Raw genomic sequence first — 25420 nt, forward strand, 5'->3', positions numbered from 1 at the left:
ACTTTGAAAGATTTGGCCAGCCTTGGAACTCTCAGTGTAATCGAGGGGCTGGAAATGGACAAGGAAACAGTTATATATTGGGTCTACATGGGCATTTTATATAAATGTACTGTATTCTTTAGTCTTCTCATATTTTATTTACCCTTCATAAGAAACTAAAGTAGGCAGTATTAGTTCCAGTTTATAAGTTAAAGACACTGAGATTTAAATTCTGATCTTTTATCCTTGACCAAAGTTCATAATCCTTCCATGTTGCTCTATTTCTTGTCAGGAAAACAGTTGTTTATAGGCTAACTTGTATTCTGTTCTGTGTATATCTCCTTTGAAGATAGGATAGTATCCTCTGAGTTGTACCCTAAATATTGACATGGTTGCCTTTACCCAGAGGCAGTGTTTATTTGGAAAACAGTCTAGTTAGGTTGAAGGCCAGTGTAACTACAACTTTACCTGGAAGACATATGGCAGCCTGGAGTAAACACACTGAGCAGCCAAGGGATTAGCCAAAGAACTGATGTCTTCGGGTGGGGCTGGACTAATGCAGGCAAAAAGGCAGGATTCTGAACCACCTTCTTGGTCTGTGGCAACTCAACTGTATGTCATGCTACTGTAATATTTAAGTTCACCTCCCGTTTTAGACAAACTACCTGTGTTTTTCGCAGTAGATGATAAGATAGAAAAAAATGCTGTGACTTATTGTAGTCACGAATATTTTCAGAGTCCCTGCACTACTTAGTAATTTGTTCAGGCACCCATTTAAATCCTCAGTAGTAAAATATTTTTAGATTTTGATTGTAAGTGACAAGGCTTAGGTGGCCTAGGTCCCTATTCATGTAAAAAGTTACAAGTAATATTCATTGTAAATATATAGGACTCTGGGCTCATTTTGTGAAGTTAATATTAACCACAGAAAAAGTTCTAATTATGCTTATACAACTGCTATTTGAAAGGGCAGGCAAGAGGCCAGTGTTGCACAGACAGGAAGGGGAGGGGGGCTAAAGGGACAGTTAGTTCTGTTATGTCTTTAAGTCATTCTTGTCATTTAAGCTCTTCTTAACAGTCTGTTTTATTTTATTACCTAAGTGCTTAATATTACTTTTAGAGCTCTAAACACAAATGTGATTTTATTTTCTCAAAGCTGCACTTTTGATTTGATAATATAAATAAAACTTTGATTGGCTTGGTTGTTGCAAAAGAATCATTGTATATTTTCTTTCATAGATCATTAAGTACTTTAAATGTTGATTGATGTTGTAATACTGTACTTTATTTTTAACGCAAAACTTGGCCAGACAGCAAAAATATTTGCCAGGAGAAACAATTTTGAAAAAGACAGATTGGCTTTTGTTGCAAGAAAGTACATAGAGACTTGAATCGTAGAGGCAAAGTGTTCTTTTATTTCTAAGCATCTGTGGACTGTCAATGATTAGTTGATATGCAGTTTCAACATTTAAACAATATTAGGAAACTCATTTTAAAAAGCAGTATTTTATTTGAAATGCTTATGTCACTGCTACCAGAGATGAGATAATTCAGTCTGGTCAAACGTATGAAAAGGGAGCTGTTGCTTATAACACCAGTATTAAAACAGATTGTTGATGATTTCAGTCATTCTTAGAGTAGATAATTGTTAGTGCTGTGGATGTGCAATTGTGGTTATGAGTTCCGAGTATTTACAGGCTTTGTGTGAAAAGTATGAAGATGCCTTAATTAGGTGTTAAATACTTAATGCAAACCAACTACTTGGCTTCATATTAGATGCTGTGTGAGATACTAGCTAGGATCCCCCCCCCCACCTTCTCTTTTTTATAGGAACTTAGTTAAAGAAGTAACACCTGGCATAGATACACACCATAGGTTCATAGTTTAAGACAGTGGTTCTCAGCTCTGGTCAGAAAGTTCATATTTACTTCTCCAAGAATCCCATTAAGGGTTAGGGACATTCCATGGAGAAAAGAAACCTGAGTAGACAGAGCTCTAAACTAGTAGTAAGATTTTACTCCCAAAATGTAAGCTCTTTGTCTTTTCCCCCTCACCCCCAGCCCCGCACACCATGGGAAAGTAACAGTGAAAAGAAACCCTCAGATCCTGTAGGTGCTACAGTTTAATAGGTAATGTTGGCTGGTAGAAGAATTACTGCTTTCTTTCCTTTTAGAAATTTTTCTTTTAGCATTTTTTCTGAACGTGTTCTTTTTCAGTGTAGGTCCAAAGACTTATTTCACATGCCATCTTAGATTTTTTTAATTTTTTTTCAAACTTAAGACATTAGTCTTCTGTGAAGCAGATAGGATAATGTCTTTCATGAACTATTCTGAGTTGATCAGAGTTCAGAATTTCTATGGAATTGTCATTCATGGGAGAATGTACACCTATGGAAACCTAGACTACAGCTGTACCATTAAAAGATGTGTTACACTGCTATGTTCATGGACAAATTTAGCATTTTCTTTCTTTTGCTTATTCTCTATCATCATCCTTGAGATAAATTCCTGCTTAAAGTGAAAATGGTTGGATACAATTGAAATGGGAAGCACAAAAGAATTACTCATTTGATAACTGTTATTCAAAAGGGTGGTGAATTTATGGTACACCAAGAAAAATAAGTTTTCATAAGCAATGCAAGTTTAGATTCCAGCACTGGGGAATGTGCCAGTTTTATAGCCATATCTTAAAGGGCCCCATCACTGATTTTTCTTTTAAGGTTTTGTTACTGCTTTTTAAAAAAGTCTTCTATAGAAGAGTTGAGAATGGAAAATTTCCTTAGAGTGTTTTTTTAAAGAAAATCTAGAAGAATGTATAAAATGAGCCCCAGTAAACCAACTGTAATATGAAGCATAAAAACATTTTAAAACTACAAATCTAAAAAGTTTAAACTGTTTTTCATGGAGCCACCTTTATGGTGCTGGAAGGTAGATTTTTTATTTTAAATAAAGACATTCCATTTTCCAGGACATGATTTATACAAGAAAACATATAATGTCCTGTTGAACATAGGCCAGATACATTCCCAGACGCTTTGTTACCCAAACCTTTTGAGGGATTTCTTTATAGATGTTTTTGGCAGAAGTTGTGATTTTAGAGGAAACATATAAGAAATACCAGATGCAGTTTTCTGAGTTGCCATAAATAGTTAAAAAATTGTGATGATATAAACATCTGGGTGTACTAGAAAATGTCAAAATTTTTAATTAAGGAAAAAGTTTATGTCAATTAGGTAAATAATTAGGCCCTTTTCAACTTAATGGTTTTATTTCTTTTTAACTTTTTAATGGTTATATTTTTAAAATGTATGTCTCATTAGTTCTTCTAAGTATAAAGGGAAAAGCAAATTATGTAACTTTGAGAATTTTTTACTTAATGTGTTTTGTGTCTTTTTCTTCATATAGATGAGTAATTTGTAAGATAAATCATTTATTCTTTTTGTCCTGTGTTACATTCTCAGATAGTCTCCCTTCCCAGAGAAAAAGCAGTCATTCTTTTATTTATCACAGATTCATTGTTTTCTGCTGTGTACCAAGCACTAAAATAAGTGCTCAAGATGCAAAGATAGGGGACAAGAGCTCTACCTTCAGGAGGATAGTCACATACTTGCAACAAGCAATTTGAAAAGAAAGACAATTTATTCTACCTCATGATGGTGGTGTGAAAGGGTAGAAAAGGCTAGTGAAAGGTTTACTTGCCCTCACTTGAATGGCAAATACGTCCAGTGAAGCAGGCAGAGAGCTGGGAAGGAACATTCTAGACAGAGGGAGGAATTCATATGAAACAGCGTCAGATCTGAAAACTGGCTGAAGATCTAGTGGACTAACTGTGTGTGTGTGCCGCACTGGTGTGGAGTGTGGAGAAGGCAGAGGTGGGAATACGCTGTTGTATCATAACACAAGTTTTAAACTGGGGCTAAATTATATTATAATTTAGTATAGTATAGCAAATAGGACTAAGTAGAGACAGGGGAATTGGAGAACTTCTTATAAGGGTCACAAGTTCTCTTCATCCAACTGTTGCCATGCGGGAAAATGGGTACAGGGTTGCTAAATCTTCAGATCTTTCGGAAGACAGACACCAGAAATGTGGACTTTGATATGACTTGTAATTTAAGTTAAAAAAAAATACCCTGTGGGCTTAACATTTCTTTATATCAGATTTAGTCCATGCTGATATTCCAACAGTGAGCTTTCAGAAATGGGTCACGGTTTAGTCTGTAGCCTTCTAGAAAGCCATTTGTCATTAATATAAATCAGTACATATTAGTATACATTGATGGTGATATTCAGTAAGTGGCAAAATTATTATTATGACTTGACTGGTCACTGACCCAGTTGAGGCCCTTTCTTTTGCAATATGACAGGTCTGTGTCATATTTAAAATTTTTTAAATTTAAAAATTAAGTATATAACTTGATTCACAATATTCAGTCTTTTAAAAAATTGTCAGTTTGTTTTGATATGGAAGAATGCATTACAAATTATCTGAATTTTAATTTAAATGGTTGAGAGAGGAAAGTGGAGAGGGAAAATAAATTTGATCTGATTGCATTAAAAATATTTACATAAAGTCTCTTTCATGTACATGTAGTAATTTTAACTTAACTGTACAAATAATCCAGTAGACTTCAGCATTGATAATTCAGTTTAATCAGATTCCAGTCTATTAAAACTCAAGTTAATAAGAGTATACTGTATTCATAAAAATTTTTTGTGAGCTCTTTGCTAGGAGATGGAGTTTCAAAAATTACTTTTCATTCTGCAATTAATAATTATAATTATGGAACAAGAAAGCATTCACCATATACTCTCGACCTTAAAATTCTGTTGAAATGGTTGAAAAGAATTGAGTTATAAGACAAAGCAGATGGTAATATGTCTTCAAATGTAAAGAAATACAAGGTGCCTTTATATTTAAAAAATAAGATTTGCTGTTATAGTGAAAGTGATCTTGTATAAGTTGAAATTCTGTTAATAAGAATACCATCAAATTTCTAGCTTTTGCTTTGATTATATTTAATTGACCAAAGAGGCTAAATCTCCTTATATTAGATTTACTATATCAGATTTAAATTTATTTTTTAGGTAGCCTGTCCAAGTAAGACACCAGACCCAGCTTATTTACTGACATATCTGTGTACTGTGCTTAGTCGCTTAGTCATGTCTGACTCTTTGTGACCCCATGGACTGTAGCCCGCCAAGCTCCTCCATCCATGGAGATTCTCCAGGCAAGAATGTTGAAGTGGGTTTCCATGCCCTCTTCCAGCAGATCTTCCCAACCCAGGGATCGAACCCAGGTCTCCCACATTGCAGGCGGATTCTTTACCATCTGAGCCACCAGGGAAGCCCAGGAATAACTGGAGTGGGTGGTCTGTTCCTTCACCAGGGGATCTTCCTGACCCAGGAACCAAACCGGGGTCTCCTGCATTGCAGGCGGGTTCTTTATCAGCTGAGCTTACAGAGAAGCCCCAGTTAACTAGATACTTGTAAGTATGAGCTCCCTATGTATTATACATGAATCTTGCTGGAGTGTTAGTCAGAGGTTCGCTTTCTGACTCCTTTTGTTTCATTTTTTGAGATTCTGTTACCCATTTTAAGTTGAATTTGTCAGGGATAAAAATCACATGTGAAATTGTGTAGTGTGCCCGTGTCTTAACTCCTCCAGGAGTCACCCCACAGTTGTTTCAGCCCGTATTAAGAGTCTTGGATTCTGCCTCTGGCAGTCAAAGACTACTGTGGCTGCTCAAGTTGCTGAATGGCCAGCTCTTATGTGCAACCCCCAGAGAAGCAAGTATTTTAATTAATGAGTGGGTTTCCCTATGGGACCACTGCACAGTATGAGGACTAGGCCTCCACCACTCCCATAGATTTCTCAGTCACCTGAGAAAACCGTAACTGGCAAGGAGCAGTCTTGTCCCTTTTTTCCTGGAGCAAAACTGTCATATATTCTCCTCATCTTTATCCCGACAAAGCTATATCTATAGACATACCTATAATAAAATCATATTTCTAACGTTCTTTTCTTCCTTGTGTTGACTTCTTTGCCTTAGTTTGTAAAGATGACAAGGCAAAATGGAGGAAAAGTTATCAATGTTAGTGTTAACCAAAGTGATACATATTATTGATGATAGTTACGCAGGGTTGAAAGATGGTATTTTAAGAAATCATATGAATGAGTTCTAGTACTTTATCTAGCACTTTACTATTTAGAAAAGTTGTATTTAATCACTCAGTAGATTCTCTCAAAATCTCTTGAGATAAGCAGGCTCATTTTGCAAAATAGACAGTGAAGTCTGACACTGGTGACAGGACCATGATTCATATTCCAAGTCTTATGACAGGAGCACGGTTTCATGCAGGTCTGACTCTCAAGTCCTGCTCCAGCCACCTTTCTTTTCTCAGTGTGTGTCATTAGTCCTTCAGTTGTGTCTGACTCTCTGTGACCTCATGGACTGTAGCGTACCAGGCTCCTCCTTCCATGGTATTCTCCAGTCCAGAATACCAGAATTGGTTGCTATTCCCTTCTCCAGGGGATCTTTCCAACCCAGGGATTGAACCTAGGTCTCGCACATTGCAGGCAGATCTTTACAGTCTGAACCATCATGGAAACCCTTTCTTGGTCAGGTGGCTGTTAAATAAACTTGAATCTTGTCCAAGGGAGCTTAGTCATAAAATAGCCAGTGACTTTGTAAGGAGTGTGACCTAATTTTACAATGCTTTCTAAAGACAGTATTATAGTACAGTGTTACTAACCGCAAATAAAATGGAAAATTGTGATGTACTGATTGTCGTAGTCACTCACATTTTATGTTTACTTTTGATTTTAAATCAAGTGATGAAGACCCTGGCACCATCTCTCGGTATTACAGAGAAGAGGCTCTGATATGGTTTTAGGATGTCAGATATTCAGAGTAACTCTTACCCTAAACCAGACCAATCCCAGTTACTTTGTTGTTCAACTTTATAAAGTGTACCCTGTCCCTGCCCGTTTTTCCCCCTTCTAATTTCCAAAGGATTATTTTGGCATGTTTTTAGGTTATTTCACAGGGATATTGTATTTGGCTATATACTCACTTCTGAATAACTGTATTTTGCCTTCCCGTATGAATACAATTCTGATTTCAAATTGTGGTTTGAGTTAGTGTGCAGTTTTTGTGGAGAAGCATTGAGAATCTGATGGGAGGAGAATAGGTGTGCCTAGAGAAAAGAGCAAATCTCTAGGGACCTTTGAGGTCAGTATTCAACTTTCTTTTCTAAATCTTTCCTAGTTAATACCACCCTTCCGACCCTTTCCCCCAAAGTCCAAGGTGGTTTTCTAGACTCAAGTATCAGTATCCATTTAAACTACTACTTGAATTTTAAATAGCCCTCTGCATGTTTTCAAGGATAGTCACACTGTCAGTTCTCTTTCTCACTAGCTCAGGACTAGCTTGTATTATGATAATGAAATTTTTAAGAAATTTGTACCCTCTTATTTTGGCCTTAAGGATGTTTTGAGGGCTTCCCAGGTGGTGCTAGTGGTAAAGAAACCACCTGCCAATGCAGGAGACGTAAGAGACGTGGATTCAATTACTTGGTTAGGAAGATTCCCTGGAGGAGGGCATGGAAACCCACTCCTGTATTCTTGCTGGAGAATCCCATGGACAGAGGAGCCTGGCGGGCTACAGTCCATGGGGGTCACAAAGAATCAGACATGACTGAAGTGACTTAGCACACGTGCATGTGAGGATGTTTTGCTTATATATTTCAGAACACAGACCTTTCAATAAAAATTTTACCAATATTAACTAATTTTCATCAAGGAATATTTACTACTTGAACTTTATTAAGATGGATTTCTTGATCAATTTTTCATAGAGCAAAGTTTAATTTTTCTAATTTATTTTACTGAAATCATTTTTATCAGAAGCAAGACTGTGAATTTTACTCTGAAGATGTCTAGTTATCATTCAATTTTTAGTTCAGTTCAGTTGCTCAGTCATGTATGACTCTTTGCGACCCCATGGACTGCAGCACGCCAGACCTTCCTGTTCATCACCAACTCCTGGAGTTTGCACAGACTCATATCCATTGTGTTGGTGATGCCATCCAACCATTCAGTTTTATCTTTTCTTTTTTAATGAGACAGTATAGTATAATGGTTATATTCTGGTTATAGTCCAAAGTAGTGTTATCCATTAAAAAAAATACAATGTAAGCCAAAGTTAGAATTAAAAGCATTTTAGTAGCCTCATTTAAAAAGTAAAAAGATACTGTGAGATTAATTTTAATAATATATTTTATATAACCTGATGTATCTGGAATTAATCATTTTGAAATGTAATCAATGTAAACATCATTAGTTTTTAGAAGAAAGTAGATAGAAGGGGAGTCTCAGAGAAAGGGAAGATGGGGATCAGCTAAATTTGACCTTCTCTTCTGCCACCTTTCCATAGCCTGGGGGAGAAGTGGAGGAGGATGAAAGAGAAGACTGTGCTCCTCTGGCTCTTTCTTTACTTGAGGAATGGGGTGGTTAATTCAGATCATGAACAAGAGGTTAACTTACTTGCTGTTCTTCCTCTGAATAGAGTACTAGAAAAGGCCCACTTGGCACCCTGGTTTGTAGTATATATGTGTCCATTAAGAATCTACGATGTCTTTTTCTGACCCAGACTTAAATAATAGTCTTGTTCTCTCTGTCTCTGTGTGTCTGTCTGTCTCTTAATGTCCAAGCTTAAATTCTTCCCTGGAAACACAGGAAAGGAAACGTTTGTAGTAGATTTTCCAAACACAAACCTTGCTTTTATAATATGGTTATGACAACCATCTCTGTTTTGGTAAAAGTTAGCCTATTACATTTTGCAGTTCAGATTTTGGCAATTTGGAAAAGCCACAGTCATTGCAAACAGTTAAACTGGACATTTTGTATATACATTTAGTACTGTAAATCAGAATTTTAGGGATTGTACAGACAGAATGAAAACATAAAGCAGATGAATCTGGCTTAACATGTAAGGTTCAGAGAAAACTTCTTTGAGGAAGGGACTTGGGCACTGAGATGTGAAGGGTAAAGAGTTAGTAGGCAGTGCCAATGGAAAAGAGCTTTCCAGGCTGAAGGAAAAACATTTGCAGAGGTCTGCAGTGGGAATTGAGAGTTCAGAAATAAACCATACATTTCTGGTCAATTGATTTTCAACAAAGATTCCAAGAGAATAGTTTTTTCAACACTTTGCTACTGGAACAACTAGGTATCTACATATATAGGAACCTTGGACTCTTACCTCACACCATTCAGAAAAAGTAACTCAAAGTGGATCATGGACCTACATTTTAGAGTTAAAGCTGTGAAACTCTTAGAAGAAAACATAGGAAAATCTTCGTGATATTGAGCTTAAGCAGTGGCTTCTTAGGGCAAGAAACATAAGAAAAAATAAATTAGGCTTATCAAAATTAAAACTTTTGTGCTTCAAAGGATACTGTCAAGAAAGTGAAATGACTGCCCACGGAGTAGAAGAAAATATTTGCAAGTCATATAGTGGATAAGGAAGCTTGTATCCTGCTACTACTAGGAAAATACTGCATAACTCAAAGAGTAGGTTTGTAGAAAGAGGTCAAAGTCTAGTGTTCGGATGTGAATATTTCTTGATTTGAAAAGTTGAGCTCTACTGCAAAACGTTCTCCTTTTCATTTCTTTCAGAATGAAATTTGTAATCTAGCTTGATGTTAATAAGCATCTCTGTTGGCTCAAACTATCCATTTCTGAGGAAACAGGTGTAGACTCCGTGGGTCTGCTGAGAGTTCCTTGGTCTAGGAATCCATGGCTCCATGGCATGGTTGATTATGAACAGGGTCTCTCCCTGTTGTAATTTTAGACTTTGCTTTTAATACTGTTTAGATTCTAAGTGTTCTGCCAAGACTTTACACATTTTGCTTCTTTTCAAATAACTAAGAATTTAAAAATAAAATAGTCCAAACAGCTTTCTAAATCAGTCAGAAGCTATATAGTATCTTGCCTAGTCTGTTAGAACCAGTAATCTGAATTTTTTGCTGTTTACCTCAGGATACTTTGCCTTGGCAGCTGCCTCCCGAGCCATGGTCTTGATTGTGTTAACTGCTTTTCTTCGTCAGCTCACCAAAAAAGAGTCCAGCCAGGAAAATGGAAAAAGGAAAATCTAAAATTGTCCTTTCCATTTTTTCCTGTTAAAAAGTGGCTCTAGAAATGTTACACGCAAGGAAGCAGCGGTGAAAAATCTCTTGTTTGCACTTAAGCTTCTTTTATTTTTTTGCACTTAAGCTTCTGAAAAGAATGAAAACCTTTGGTTTCTAAATTTTCTGTTAAAGAATTAATTATTTTATTGGGGGTAAACAATGTGAATTAATGCATACTCTGGCTTCTAGGTAATTTCTATACCAGAGAGCCTAATTCCCTGAACCAAAGAAGAGATGGACGTAATTTAATATTCCTAATTAGAATAAGTACATATATTCAAAATTCAATAAAGATGTCGTAAATCTCATTGTATTTATTTTTTTAAATCTCATTTTATATTCATACAGATTATTTTAATCAGTTAATGACTGTCTTTATTCATGTATTTTAAAACAGATGAGCTCCAACAAGAAATGCTGGATGATGTACAAAAGAAATTGATGAATTTAGTAAATAGCACAGAAGGAAAAGTGGACAAGTATGCTTTGCCTTTTACTTTTATGTATTTTATGGGGATCTCTTTTATGGTAAAAACAACTTCTACATGTAAATATGTGTGATTAAGTATTAAAAAACCTTTTGTTTTTCTTATATAGTGATGAGTTGCAGGTAGTTTTAATGAGGGGTCAATAACTTGCCTTCTCTTGGTTTTTAAATAGATTTTTCTAGCTTAAGATTCTTTTTCTTGAGACCATATGGAAGAGATCACCGCAGTTCGAAGTACTTTGAAAATATGAAGTTTATTCTTACCATTCTTTTTTGTTCTCTTTACTGCCCTTAAGTGGACTTATCTTGCTCAAATGCTTTAGGTGTGAAAGCTAAGTATATATGAAGTATGTATCTTTAACATTTTAAAGATTTAGATATTATTAGCAAATTTTTAATAAATGTGAATGAATGGGGAAATATAAGCATAACCACTAAGCACAAGAACTGCCGCTGCTAAGTCGCTTCAGTCGTGTCCAACTCTGCGCGACCCCATAGACGGCAGCCCACCAGGCTGCGCTGTCCCTGGGATTCTCCAGGCAAGAACACTGGAGTGGGCTGCCATTTCCTTCTCCAGTGCATGAAAGTGAAAAGTGAAAGTGAAGTCGCTCAGTCGTGTCCGACTCTTTTCGACCCCATGGACTGCAGCCTACCAGTCTCCTCTGCCCATGGGATTTTCCAGGCAAGAGTACTGGAGTGGGTTGTCATTGCCTTCTCCGAGCACAAGAACTATCCATCACCATTAAGGATAGGGAGGGAAAGAGAAATCTGAAATGTCTCCTTATGATATCAACCTGAGCAGGCACTGAGAATTACTAATGAAGCACCAATCTCAGTTGATTATTTGATTGAAGAAAGTGGGTGGTTTGTTAAGTGATGTTTTTAAAGGGGCACATTTTGAGTTGTTTGCTGTGTTCCTTAAGTTGACTTGTCAAGATTTTGTTAAAGCTACTTTAAAAGATTTTATTGTTTAGTGTTCTTTATAATTGAGTGCTGTTTAAGTATAATTAAATATTTGTATGTTCATTATTTATTGTTTGGGTACACTGGATACTGAGACAACTGGCAAGTTGTTAGCCTGCACTGTTTCTGCCTTCATTTTCTTTCTTTCTTTTTTTTTTTTTTATTACCCTTTTCTTTTCTTTTTTTTCCCATTTGTTTTTATTAGTTGGAGGCTAATTACTTTACAATATTGTAGTGGTTTTTGCCATACATTGACATGAGTCAGCCATGGATCTGCCTTCATTTTCACAGAGTCCTGATGAGAAACCTCTTCACTGGACACTTCCACACACCAAAACATCAGCGTCATGAAGTGTTACGATTAATGGGAAGCATTCTAGGTATCAAAAAGGAGGAAATGGATCAGGTAACTGAACATTGAGTGCCATTCTGACTATAACTGGAATACTTGACATTATATAAAAGAATCTCAATATATTTTTAACTAAAATACTTGGCATATAAATTTTTTTTCCTGTGTTTTTTATAACTTTTGTTGAATACAATAATGTAGAAATGTAGAAATGGAATCATTTTATACTACAGAGAAGATTTGTGCAGTTTGTATAATATTAGCTTAAATGTTTCATAACTTATGTCACCATTCATATCAGAATGCTGAAAGTTTGAGAGATGACAGTCCTCAGGTTTTATTTGAGATAGTGCTTGGGATGACATTTCAGTGTATATATAGGTTCCATCAGTAGGAAACTGGGAAATGGACTTGAAAAGCTTGAGTTACTGCCATCTGAAATCATGTAAAAATGCTTGTTTTCTTTTCTTGTATTGGTCATATTTTTCTGTTTTAAAATAATCTTTCAGTTGCTGACTGAAGACCAGGGCGGTGTTGCCAGGTGGATGACTGGGTGGCTTGGAGGAGGATCGAAGAGTGTTCCCAGCACACCTCTAAGACCAAGTCAGCAGTCTCTGCTTAACAGTGTAAGGGTTGGCGTTGTTCTTGCTGAATAGGAGCAGTGACATGGTTGTGCATCACATTCGTTTGCAAAGAATTAGACTTCTTTTTCAGGTTATTCTATATAGCCCTGTTATTTTGGAGTTGTGGAAACTGAGATCCAAAGAGGTGATTAGCTTATGGACAGTAAGCCAGTTTTAATAGTTTCATTGCATGTAGGTTTTAACATTTTGTTTACATGATACTTTTATTTTTCGAAATAATAACTGTTCCCTCCATTGTTTTTTATCATACTGCTGTCAGCACATAATCGTTTGTCTCTTACTACTCAGCTATTAGATTCTCAGAGACAGAGGCTCTGTTTCGTGCCTGTGTGTATCTCTGTAGTCGCTGAGCCAGTTGAATGCTTATTGAGCGCCTGCTGTGTGTCAGCCCGTTCTGAGCATGGGGAATGCAAGCTACACGCCATGTAGATGAAGTGCTTTTCTTCAAAAACTGACATTCTGGTAGGAGGTAGCAGTTAATTAACATGAAAACATGACCCCATACATACAGGAGGCTTAAAATGAGTATTAATTGAATTGAGTACCACTGTGAGTTAGAATGTGGAGTTTACTTCTTTATTTCTTTATTTTTTTTTTTTAAACTAAAGAGGAAACTAAGGATAGGTGATTTACCTAAAGCTGGTGAAAGAACTCTTAAATTGAGTGGCATAAAATTTCAAGGAAAGTTCTACACTACATTATTTTAATCTGATAATAATATTACTGGTGACCTTTTACTGTACTCATTGATTGGGTGCTACTGTAGAAAAATGTGATTATTTGATGCTTGTTTTCTGTCGATACCTGTGTATCAGTTAGAATAGTAACACTTTTAATTGTTCATCAGGCTTGTTTATAAAGAAATGATTCAGATAGCATGACTAGTTTTTAATATGAATTAGAATAGCTGGTACAGTTTCTTAGTTGTAGTGAATATAATTTTATTATCTGCCTAATATATCCAAAATATTTCTTCTTAGTCTTTTTCAGAACTTTTTGTTAAATTTCTAGAAACAGAATCTCATCCATCTGTTCCACCACCCAAGCTTTCTGTTCATGATATGAAACCTCTAGATTCACCAGGAAGGAGAAAACTAGATACAAGTACACCAGAAAGTTTTAAAGGTAAAATCAGATACTTACTTTCTTTTCTACAATTTAAAAAGTTGATGATTTATGATTATGTTTTACAGTGATACCAACTGAAGTTTTAGTGTTTTTGAAAATGTGCAATGACTTCTTCCAAAATTCCAGTAAGGCATTAGATTTTGGCTTCATATATATATTCTTAAAGTAATCTAATATTTAATTAGCTTAGGTTAATTTAAGCAATATGAAATATTTTCCCTTTCAGTTCAGTTCAGTCGCTCAGTAGTGTCCAACTCTTTGCGACCCCATGGACTGCAGCACACCAGCCCTCCCTGTCCATCACCAACTCCTGGAGTTTACTCAGACTCATGTCCATCGAGTCAGTGATGCCATCCAGCCATCTGATCCTCTGTTGTCCCCTGCTCCTCCTGCCCCCAATCCCTCCCAGCATCAGGGTCTTTTCCAATGAGTCAACTCTTTGCACGAGGTATTAGAATAATCCTCTCTCTGCATAAGCCACCTTGAATTATTCTTGGGAGTGCTTGGTGGAACTGGTAAACCTTTGTTCACCCATTTTCCTTTCTCACTAATAGTGCTTATTGCTAGTCAGAGTTAGAATTGTAGTTTATATAGTTAGAGAAAGATTTTTTTCCGTGTGATAATCTTGAGTGTTACACTCAGTAACCAAAGTTGGTATGTTAATAATATTTACAAGAGCAGTTTAGTAAACTAGCTTAGACATCCAAGAACATTATGAAGCATTTTTACGTGTTGAAAGGCCTGCCTGGAAGCAAATGGTTTGGTGGTTCTACAATATGTGGATGTAGTTTTCTATCCTACTTGGTTGTAGGGATCTTATTTATGCTATTCACGTCCCCTGCATTGGCATGCAGTAAAGGTTCCTGAGTTCAAACTGAAGTATGACCCATCAGACTCTGTCCGTGTGCACGTGCGTGTTCAGTCGCTCAGTCGTGTCTGACTCTGCGAGCCAGTGGACTGTAGCCCTTCGGGCTCCTCTGTCCGTGGGACTGCCCAGAGCGGTTTCCCATCCCCATCTCCGGGGAGTGCTCCCAACCAGGGACCAGACCCAGGCCTCCTGCACTGCGGGTGGCTTCTTCACAGTCTGAGTCACTAGGCAAGCCCATTGGACTCTGTACGGATTCTTTGTTGGAAGGGTTCTATCTTTTACCTGAAATCTTCATATTTTAATAGACTAACATGTTTGCTAGCTGGACTGTAAAGGTACATATTATATACTCTCAAGTTTATGTCACTTGCTCGGTACTTAAATTTGGATAAAATACTGAATTTATATTCTGAAATTTTAAGAACTTCCTTAGTCCTTCTCTCAGCTCTCAGAAGTTGCTCAGTCATGTCCAACTCTTTGTGACCCCAGGATTGTAGCCTACCAGGCTCCTCCATCCATGGGATTTTTCTAGGCAAGAGTACTGAAGTGGGCTGCCATTTCCTTCTCCAGGGGATCTTCTCAACCCAGGCATCGAACCTGGGTCTCCTGCACTGCAGACAGACGCTTTACCGTCTGAGCCACCAGGGGAGCCTTCTTTAGTCCTTACTTAGATGAATATTTCTATTTTCCTGAACTTTTATAGACAGTGAAAGTAGTAAAATTATTTTAGGTAAAAGATTTGTCTACTAAATTTAGGCTTTAGAAAAGTCTTAACTTTAATGTGTAAACTATACTAAAAACAGTTTTTTCTTGTTATACTAGATTTTAGCTTTTTTTTTTTTTTAATTAATTTTTGGCTGTGCCGTGTCTTCATTGCCGTGCAGGCTTGTCTCTAGTTGCAGCAAGCAGGGGCTACTCTTTGTTGCCACGCATGGGCTTCTCATTGCAGTGGCTTCCTTTATGGTGGAGCACAGGCTCCAGGGCACACGGGCTTTAGCAGTTGCGGCTCCTGGGTTCTAGAGCACAGGCTCAATAGTTGTGGCACGTGGACTTAGTTGCTCCAAGGCATGTGGGATCTTTCCGAGCCAGAGATCTCCCCCTTCTTTCCTCTCCTGTTCTTTTGTACACCTCCCCACTTCAGTTAGCAAGTCACATGCCAGCTTGATTTGTGTTGCTCAGAGACAAAAGCCAGAGCTTACCATGTAGCTCTTTCAGAGTTTGGAAAATTGTCATTCACAGGAAAAAGTACAGCTTAGGGACCCAAGGATGCTCAGTGATAAGTAGATTTGATACATTTGTCTCAATGCTTCCTTTGTTTTAGAGGCCTCTTTTATTTGAGTTTCCCATTGCTGAGGAGGGTGTCTTTGAGGGGTTGCTTGTCTCTGAACAAAGAAGTTGTTAATGGCCTTGGGTAAAGCAGAATTCTGTCCACTAAGACTTTAGGGCATAAACTAAGTGCTGTTCCAGTAAAAACTTAATTGTTCAGCCTGACTTCACAGAAAAATAATCTAATGAGAATTGTTTTCAAACCTTTGAATGTCTAAAAGATGACCGTTTAATGTAGTGCATATATTGCTTTTTGTTTTGGTAAATTAATGTTAAATCTGATTGTTATTATAATATGGATGCCAGTTTTTTTCACGACCGTTTAAATTATTTGGGCAAAGCAAGTTCTCAAGTCCTCCCTTCTTTCAAATGGTTAGATAGAATTTGCCTGGTAACATAGAAAACACTTTTTAGAACACTGTTGTTATAGTAAATGACATTAATCCGCAGAACTGGGAAGCTCCCTCTATGGTTCAATGGCTTACTCCCCAGAGAGTATCTTTGCCTGTGTAATCCCCTTCCTCTTCTTTGCCCCCTCTAGGTGCACAGGTCTCTACCTGATTGCATCTCTCCTTCCCTCCCTCATTCCGTATAGATAGGAATTCCCCGGTGGCTCAGATGATGAAGAAACTTCCTGCAGTGCAGGACACTTGGGTTCGATCCTTGGGTCTAGAAGATCCCCTGGAGAAGGGAATGGCAACCCACTCTGGTGTTCTTGCCTGAAGATTCCATGGACAGAGGTGCCTGAAGCACTAAGTCTGGGGGATCACAAAGAGACACAGCTGAGCAACTAATACTTTCAGCACACAGTACAACACACACAACTGGTATTAAGTATAAGACAGGTATTAATGTGTTTAATTATATTAGCTCTGCATACAAATATTTCTCTCTCCCATTCCTTTCTCTTATTTATTGCTTCTTTCACCTGTGTTTCATAGACCCCGCTTATCAGATCCAAAACCTAGCAGCATATAAGTTAAATTTTTTTGGGGCCAAATCTCAGAACCTAAAACACATGTATACCAGTGACCAGATAATATGTGGGAGACTAAATCATCCTTGTTTGTCATTTAGATACAGCGGAATCCAGGGCTGGTAGAAGAACAGATGTGAATCCATTCCTGGCTCCCCGCTCTGCAGCTGTGCCTCTCATTAACCCAGCTGGACTTGGACCTGGCGGGCCTGGGCATCTCCTTTTGAAACCCATCTCAGATGTTCTGCCCACATTTACGCCTTTGCCAGTGTCGCCTGACAACAGTGCCGGAGTTGTGCTGAAAGACCTTTTAAAGCAATAGATTATTCTCAAGCCAGAGATGACATATATAGCACTTTAAAGAAAAAAAACCATGAACACTATGTGTACATACCTTATCACAAAGTGGCCTTTTGGAAAAAGTCTAGTATTTGTTTGCAGTTATACTTTCTCTAAATTTAATACTAATATTCTTAATGCTTTTAGAAATCACAAGAGTTAAAGGAGGAAGTGTTTGCTATCTTATCTCCTTTTCTTCCCATCTCATTTGACCTAACTTAAGCTAGAAACATTCTTTTTAATTTTAGTTTATAAAAGTAAGAAAGAAAGACAAAAATACTAGTACCTATAAGTTCTTTCCTTTTCAAGATCATTTAAACTAGAGACGTATAGTTGTTTTTTTTTTTAATCTTTTAAAGATAATCAGTAGATTTACCAAAAAAACAAAAGGGGGGGAAGAAAATAGTAGTGACTTATCCACAAAGTGTAAAAATTGATCTAAAGCATGTTATTTATCTTTAGGCCAAGAACAAGGTTGTCCCTGGAGGTGACAGGTGTCCTGAGGTAGAAGGCATGTTGTCTGGCTCTCTGCAGTTTCATCGTGTGTGTGTGGATTCATGTGACCACAGCAGAGACAACATGGTTTCATGCAGGATCCCCTCCTGCTCCCCTTTCACAGTCATAGCCACCTTCTTCCCTCTCGGCTCCTTACCTTCTGGCACCCCCTCACGACCCTCCTCTAAAATTTTGTCATTTCAAGAGTGCCAGTCACTGGAATTGTATAGTGTAACCTTTTGAGATGGCCTTTTTTCACTCACCGTAATTCCCTTGAGATCCTTCTACATTGCTGAACCTATCAGATGCTTCTTCCTTTTCACTGTTAAGTACATATTGTCATTGTATGGTTTCGCTTTAAGAGCTAAAGTGTCTCTTTAAAGATACCATCTAAAAATGTTTCCACACCCCTACTCACAACTTTGATCTAAGTGTTAAATTGTACAGCTGCATTTACAGAACTATAATCAGCAATATCACTAGATACACCACCTCCTGCCTCTGTCTGAGGTGTTGACGTGAGAGGGACGGCTACCCAGGGGTTGTCCGTTATCTTCACAGTCACGAGGGCAGTGAGATCACTTGGGCAACAGCAGCACCAGGTGTTTGGAACTTAATGGTAAGGGAGTATCCCTTTAATTCTTTTATAAACCCTTCATAAAAATCCTGACTTGCAGTTTAATTATATCAGGATGTTCATGTTTGTATTAGTTGTTGAAGTTGTACATTTAAAGACATTTCTTTGCAAATTTTGTAAATTTTGATATGCCTTTAAAATAGAAACATCTGTATAATAAGGACAAATGAAAATGATACTAATCCAAATATGTAAATAGGCCTGGCCCTGGCCAGGGCTAAATTTGGTCGTTGTAAATTTTGCTGTGATTAACTGTATACTTTGTACTGTATTTAGAGGATTGGAAGTCATCATGTGTTGCTAGATAAAGCTTGTTTTTCTGGAAAATCTAGTAACTTAGACATTGCTGCTTCGAAACGCCCCCTGTCTCCTTGGCTAACTTATTTATATCGCCATTCTCTGTTTAGTATACTTTAAAGGAAGTTGTCATACCAGTTCTATATTAGAACTATCAAACTGCCTTCTGTCTGTTTTGTCCACTATTGTTTCTCTATGAAATGATTCCTCTTAGGTTTTATAAGGTCCTTTCAAAGATACTTTTACTTTCACTGACTATCCTAAATTATTTGCTGCTTGCCATTGAATTTTCATTTCAGTGTGGAGCATCTGAAATAAAAGTTTCTCAGTTAAAAAAATAAAAAAGACAACATGATCCTTTATTTTGAAGGAATATAATAACAGAAAAAAATGTCCTCTTTTAATTTGGAAAGGAGATGCATGGTGGGTATAAGTATCATGTCATCATATTTTAAATGCCTTTTATGATATTTTCAGTATTTCCTTTCCGGCTTCCAAACAGCCTATCCCCCCTCACCCCATAGTTTAACAGAAGTTGGAAAGCTGTTATGGGTGGATTGCATATCTAAACATTCCACCATGACCTTACATGGCTGCTCTTTTTAAAAGTATGTGACCTTGTCCTAACGCTGTAGTACCTAATGTTTCAATTGTATAATCATCGAAACTATAGCTCACTGGTATGCATACTAAGTGTTTGTTGATCTAAACCAGACATAACTCATCTACTTTTCTGAATTAAGTTGTGTCAGAGATGAACCATCTGCTCAAGGAATCTTCTTAGTAATCATATAGTGATGAAGCATATAATTCTGATGTTAGCAGTTGGACATTGCTAATGCTAATTTTATTGCAGGACTTTAACTACAGTAATTTTACTGTTTATTCCTCTAGAAACTTACTAAAATTTGTGGTGGAATTATACCATCGCTGCCACAGTTTTCCACAACATTCCTAATGGTTTTCAACTGCTTTATTGTAGTAGAAAATTCATCCAGCCATTGGATTTGATTTTAGCATAATACTGTATTTCATGGTTATTTTTTAGTTCCTGTCATTATTGAGTTATAAACTAAACAACAAAAACATGGGGGAAAAGGATTGACTTTCTTAAAACCATCCAATTAAATATTAAAAATCCCCCTCAAATAAAGCCTCAAGTTTATTTTAACCTTTTAATGGACAGTTGAAAGGAGGGAAAAGTCAAAATACTTTTCCAATCAGGAGATGGGAAACAGAACAGTACTGCTTCAGGAACAAGAGAGAAATAAGAATTATTGATAAAGCACTATTATGTGTCATACTTAAGGCATATTAATTTTATTTTTAAGGCTAATGAAGTTTTTCATATATCAAAGTATTTAAAACATCTTCCATTAATAAAAATGTATCTTTAATTTTGTAAACATCAAGTATAACATTTATATATTCCTTTGGAAAAAATTTTCACTTTTGTGGAAAAAATAATGGTACTTTTAATGATCTGACATTAGTGATTATTTGCCAGTCTTTACTTTCTAACTTATTAAGGTTTCTCTAGTTAAAACTGATAAGTTGTCTTTTGACTTTTAGGGAAATATCTTATGGAATATTTACAGTCCAACCTTAATACTGGGTTGTATTTTATGGAACTAAAGTCAGTGCATTTCTGAATTTCTCAGGAGCACTGCAAGGCAGAAAAACTAGTCCAAATAAAAATGATATATGTAAACTGGCAATGTCTTCATCCACAATAAAAAAAAAACTTTTTTAGCAAACATCTGCTGACTTTTTCTTTAGAAGGGGGAGAAATGACTTACACATGTTGTTTATAGCAGCAGTTGATGAACTACTGAAGCTAATATCTTCAAGTGTTCACCGGATGTCTGCTGTTAGGATAGTGTTTGAGCTTTGGAAATGTTAAATATGAACAGTTTAGTAGATGCTCAAGGTTATGTGTGCAAAGAGGATATGAGAGGTTTTAGCCAGGCCTTTTTTTTCCAGAGGTAATAGTATGCATCAGTGGGCTCTTGGTTTTTCTGCACAATAATTGACTATGTACTCAGTTTTTCTTAGATGTGGAACTTGTTTTTTTGGTTTGTTTGTTTTTTTGGCCACACTTTTAACATGCGGGATCCTAGTTCCTTGACCAGGGATTGAACCCCTGCCCCCTCTATTGGCAGCTCAGACTCTTAACCATTAGACCACTAGGGAAGTCCTAAAACTTGTATATTTTTAACTATTCATGTGGTAGGATTGGAAGGAACATGAGTTTTAAAGTTGAGAGATGGATTGGAGTACAGATTTTGAACCTTTCTGTGTGACCTTTAACAAAATACTTTCACTGTGTAACTGATTTTTCTTGTCTCTAAAATAATGCCCACCTATTAAACTTAAGGGGTTGTAAGGATCAAATGACTCATTCATTCATTTCTTGTTGTTCAGTCACCCAAGTCATGTCTGACTCTGTGACCCCATAGACTACAGTACACCGTGTTCCTGTGTCCTTCACTCTCTCTCAGAGCTTGCTTAAATTCACACCTATTGAGTTGGTGATGTTATCTAACAAACTCCTCTCCTGCCTTCCCCTCCTCCTTTTGCCTTCAATCTTTCCCAGCATCAGAGTCTTTTCCAATGAGTTGACTCTTGGCATCAGGAGGCCAAAGTATTTGAGGTTCAGCAATAGTCCTTCTAATGAATATTCTGGCTTGATTTTCCTTTAGGATTGACTGGTCTGATCTCTTTGCAGTCCAAGGAACTCTCAAGAATCTTCTCCAGCACCACAATTTGAAAGCATCAATTCTTTGGAGCTCAGCCGTCTTTATGCTCCAATTCTCACGTCTGTGCATGACTACTGAAAGAAACCGTAGCTTTGACTATACAGATCTTTGTTGGCAAAGTGATGTTTGTGCTTTTCAATATGATGCCTAGGTTTTGTCATAGCTTTTCTTCCAAGGAGCAGGCATCTTAATTTCATGGCTTCAGTTACCATCCACTGTGATTTTGGAGCCCAAAAAAAGAAAATATGTCACTGCTTCTACTTTTTCCCCTTCTATTTACCATGAGGTGAGAGGACCAGATGCTATGATCATAGTTTTTTTTTTTTCTTTATGTTGAGTTTCAAGTCAGCTTTTTCACTCTCCTCTTTCACCCTCATCAAGAGGTTCTTTAGTTCCTCTTCACTTTCTGCCATTAGAGTGGTATCATCTGCATATCTGATTTGTTGATATTTCTCCCAGTAATCTTGATTCCAGCTTGTGATTCATCCAGCCTGGCATTTCGCATGATGTACTGTGCATATAAGTTAAGGAGGGTGGAATATACAGCCTTGTCATACTCCTTTCCCAATTGGGAATGAGTTATTCTATGCCTCATTCTACCTGTTGCTTGTTGACCTGCATACATATTTCTCAGGAGACAGCTAAGGTGGTCTGGTATTCCCATCTCTTTAAAAATTTTCCAGTTTATTGTGACCCATACACTAAAGTAAAAGGCTTCAGTGTAGTCAATAAAGCAGACATAGATGTTTTTCTGGAATTCCCTTGCTTTTTCTCTGATCCAGCTGATGTTCACAATTTGATTTCTGGTTCCTCTGCCTCTTTGAAACCCAGCTTGTACATCTGGAAGTTCTACCTTCATTTACTGCTGAAGCCTAGTTTGAAGGATTTTGAGCATAACCTTGCTAGCATGTGAAATGAGCCCAATTGTATGGTAGTTTGAATATTCTTTGGTATTGCCCTTCTCTGGGATTGGAATGAAAACTGACCTTTTCCAGTCCTATGGCCACTGCTGAGTTTTCCAAATTTGCGGGCATATTGAGTGCAGCACTTTCACAGCATCATCTTTTTAGGATGTGAAATAGCTCAGCTGGAATTCCATCACGTCCACTAGTTTTCATGGACGTGAAACTAGTGATGCTTCCTAAGGCCCACTTGACTTCACACTCTAGGATGTCTGGCTCTAGGTGAGTGATCACACCATCGTGGTTGCTTGGGTCATTTAAGACTTTTTTTTGTGTAGTAGTTCTATGTATTCCTGCCACCTCTTTTTAATCTCTTCTGCTTCTGTTACATCCTTACCATTTCTGTCTTTTATCCTGCCCATCCTTGTATGAAATGCTGCCTTGATATTGGAAGGTTGTTGTTGACCCACGAAAAGATGCTGGGATTCTTGGCCTCTGGAGGAGAAGAGTTCAGTCCGGGACCAGAGATGAGGCTTGATCGCTCAGAGCTTTTGTGTAATAAAGTTTTATTAAAGTATAAAGGAGATAGAGAAAGCTTCTGACATAGGCATCAGAAGGGGGCAGAAAGAGTACCCCCTGCTAGTCTTCAGCTGGATGTTATATAGTCACTAGCAGTCTGTTAATGAAAGAAAGGAATGTCTTAAAACTCAGAATGGCACCAGGCCCCTCATCCATAAGAGGTATTTTGGGATAATTTTGGCACCAGACGATTCATCCCGGGCCATAAAACAATTGACTTGAATCTTGTAGAAGGGCAGATTACCATACAAATAGTTTCGTTTACATAGACTAGGGGAACAATGTCTGAGTATAAAATAATGGTTTGTCAAGTAGGTTCTGAGCCATTAGGCATAACTGACTGGAAGCCAGAGTCTGGGGTAAATGCATAGTATATTAACACAGTTTAAGACAAACATTTCCATAAGGAAAATGCATTGGTTAACTCAAGGTTTGAGAATAGTTAACTTCACCTGATGGGCTGCCGTCACACAGAGGTCGCACAGAGTCGGACACAACTGAAGTGACTTGGCGGCAGCAGCAACTTCAGGTAAAACCAGGTGTCATTATGGCAACACAGTATTTTAAGAGAAACCTCCTTTTAAATTCGTATAGAGAAGGAAAAAAATATTGCTAGTTTGTTTCCTCCTGCCGCTTAAGAGAGAAAAATGTCTGACACTTGCAGCCTATTTCCTCCTTTTGGAGACCCTTGGCCTTCTTGCCTGTTACCCTCTCAATATCTCCCAATGAAGAGATCTCTAGTCTTTCCCATTCTATTGTTTTCCTCTATTTTTTTGCATTGTTCATTTAAGAAGGGTTTCTTATTTCCCCTCGCTATTCTTTGGAAGTTGGCATTCAGTTTGGTATCTTTCCCTTTCTTCCTTGCCTTTCACCTCTCTTTTTCTTAGCTATTTGTAAGGCCTCCTTAGACAACCACTTTGCCTTCTTAACATTTCTTTTTCTTTGGAATGGTGAGGTCACCGCCTCCTGTAAAGTGTTACAAATCTCTAGTTCTTCAGGCACCCTGTCTACCAGATCTAATCCCTTGAATCTATTCTCACTTCTACTGTATAATCATAAGGGATTTGATTTAGGTCATACCTAAATGGCCTAGTGGTTTTCCCTACTTTCTTCAATTTAAGTCTGATTTTTGCAATAAGGAGGTCATGAACTGAGCCACAATCAAGTCCAGGTCTTGTTTTTGCTGACTCTATAGAACTTCTTCACCCTTGGCTACAAAGAATATAACCAGTCTAATTTTGGTGTTGACCATCTGGTGATGTATACGTGTAGAGTCGTTGTGTTGGAAGAGGGTGTTTGCTGTGACCAGTGGGTTTTCTTTTGACAAAACTCTGTTAGCCTTTGCCCTGGTTCATTTTATACTCCCAAGGCCAATCTTGCCTGTTACTCCAGGTATCTTGACTTCCCACTTTTGTATTCCATCCCCTATGAGGAAAAGGATATCTTTTTTTGGTGTTAGGTCTAGAAGGTCTTATAGGTCTTCATAGAACTGGTCAACTTCAGCTTCTTCAGCATCAGTGGTTGGGGCATAGACTTGGGAGTACTGTGATGTTGAGTGGTTTGCCTTGGAAACAAACTGAGATGCTATATTTCACAAAATTACAGTATTTAACAGCTTCATCTTTTAAGATTTTAAATAGCTCAACAGGAATTCCGTCACCTCCACTAGCTTTGTTCATAGTAATGCTTCCTAAGGCCCACTTGACTTCACAATCCAGGATGTTCATTCATAATATTTATTAAGTGAATAAATGTACCACTAGTGGAAATGCCAACTCAAGTCTGTAGTTCTACACAGATGTTAGAAGTTGTGATAATCACTGCCAAAAAGTGGATAAGAGTGTCACGGATAGGGTATTACTAAATCCAAGTGTTGTTTCTAGACGGTAAGGAGAGGCGAAAAGTGTGGAGTGCTTGTTGCTCTGATGGGATACGTTGTAAGAAGAATCTCTTAGATTTAGGAACTGGCTCAGAAGTTGTTGGTTTTGACTTAGAGAAGTGATGGTGGAATGGTGGGAACAAAAGCCATGTTAAGTAGGTTGAGTATGTGCTGAGCAAGTGATGATGGTGTTTATAGGCAACTCTTCTGAGAAATCAGGTTAGGAAAGGGGATAATGGGAGAGGAAAGTAGGGTGGAGGGAGTTGTTAGCTGGGAGATTTGAACATCTGTCAGTGCTTTTGGGAAGGACACATAGATAAGAAACAGTTCTTGCCCAAACCCATTCTATTGGAATACCAATTATTACTAACTTGAACCTTGTTTTCCTATCCTTGGGATTTAGGTCATATGAATATATATCATATATCTGAAAGTTTTATGGCATGTTATTATTATAATTTAATACATCCAGTAAATTATTAGTCCATTATAATTACAACAATATTTGTTTTGGAGATAGAGAAAAATTCAAGAATGTTCATAAGTGCATCCCCCTTAAGGCAAATATTTGAACCCTTAGTTGGTTTTCTGCCTTGGCTATTGCTGTGTATCTGCCTTTT

The 25420-nt window shown here is 37.4% G+C and overlaps 1 protein-coding gene and 1 long non-coding RNA gene across 4 annotated transcripts in view; one reads left to right on the forward strand and one right to left on the reverse strand.

Annotated features, from left to right (window-relative positions):
* Positions 1-20438, forward strand: part of TRIP11 (thyroid hormone receptor interactor 11) — a 69300-nt gene extending 48862 nt beyond the window's left edge. For all 3 annotated transcript variants that reach the window (XM_020875936.2, XM_070477942.1, XM_020875937.2), the window contains 5 exons: positions 10567-10648; positions 11911-12025; positions 12481-12597; positions 13596-13740; positions 17015-20438. In XM_020875936.2, coding sequence (XP_020731595.2) covers positions 10567-10648; positions 11911-12025; positions 12481-12597; positions 13596-13740; positions 17015-17235 — 680 coding nt within the window. In that variant the 3' untranslated portion in view covers positions 17236-20438. The remainder of the gene's footprint in view (positions 1-10566; positions 10649-11910; positions 12026-12480; positions 12598-13595; positions 13741-17014) is intronic.
* Positions 1-25420, reverse strand: part of LOC139038709 (uncharacterized) — a 448893-nt gene that overhangs the window by 153956 nt on the left and 269517 nt on the right. The window lies entirely within an intron of this gene.

Source organism: Odocoileus virginianus, chromosome 16 (genome assembly GCF_023699985.2).
Source record: "Odocoileus virginianus isolate 20LAN1187 ecotype Illinois chromosome 16, Ovbor_1.2, whole genome shotgun sequence".
Lineage (NCBI taxonomy): Eukaryota > Metazoa > Chordata > Mammalia > Artiodactyla > Cervidae > Odocoileus > Odocoileus virginianus.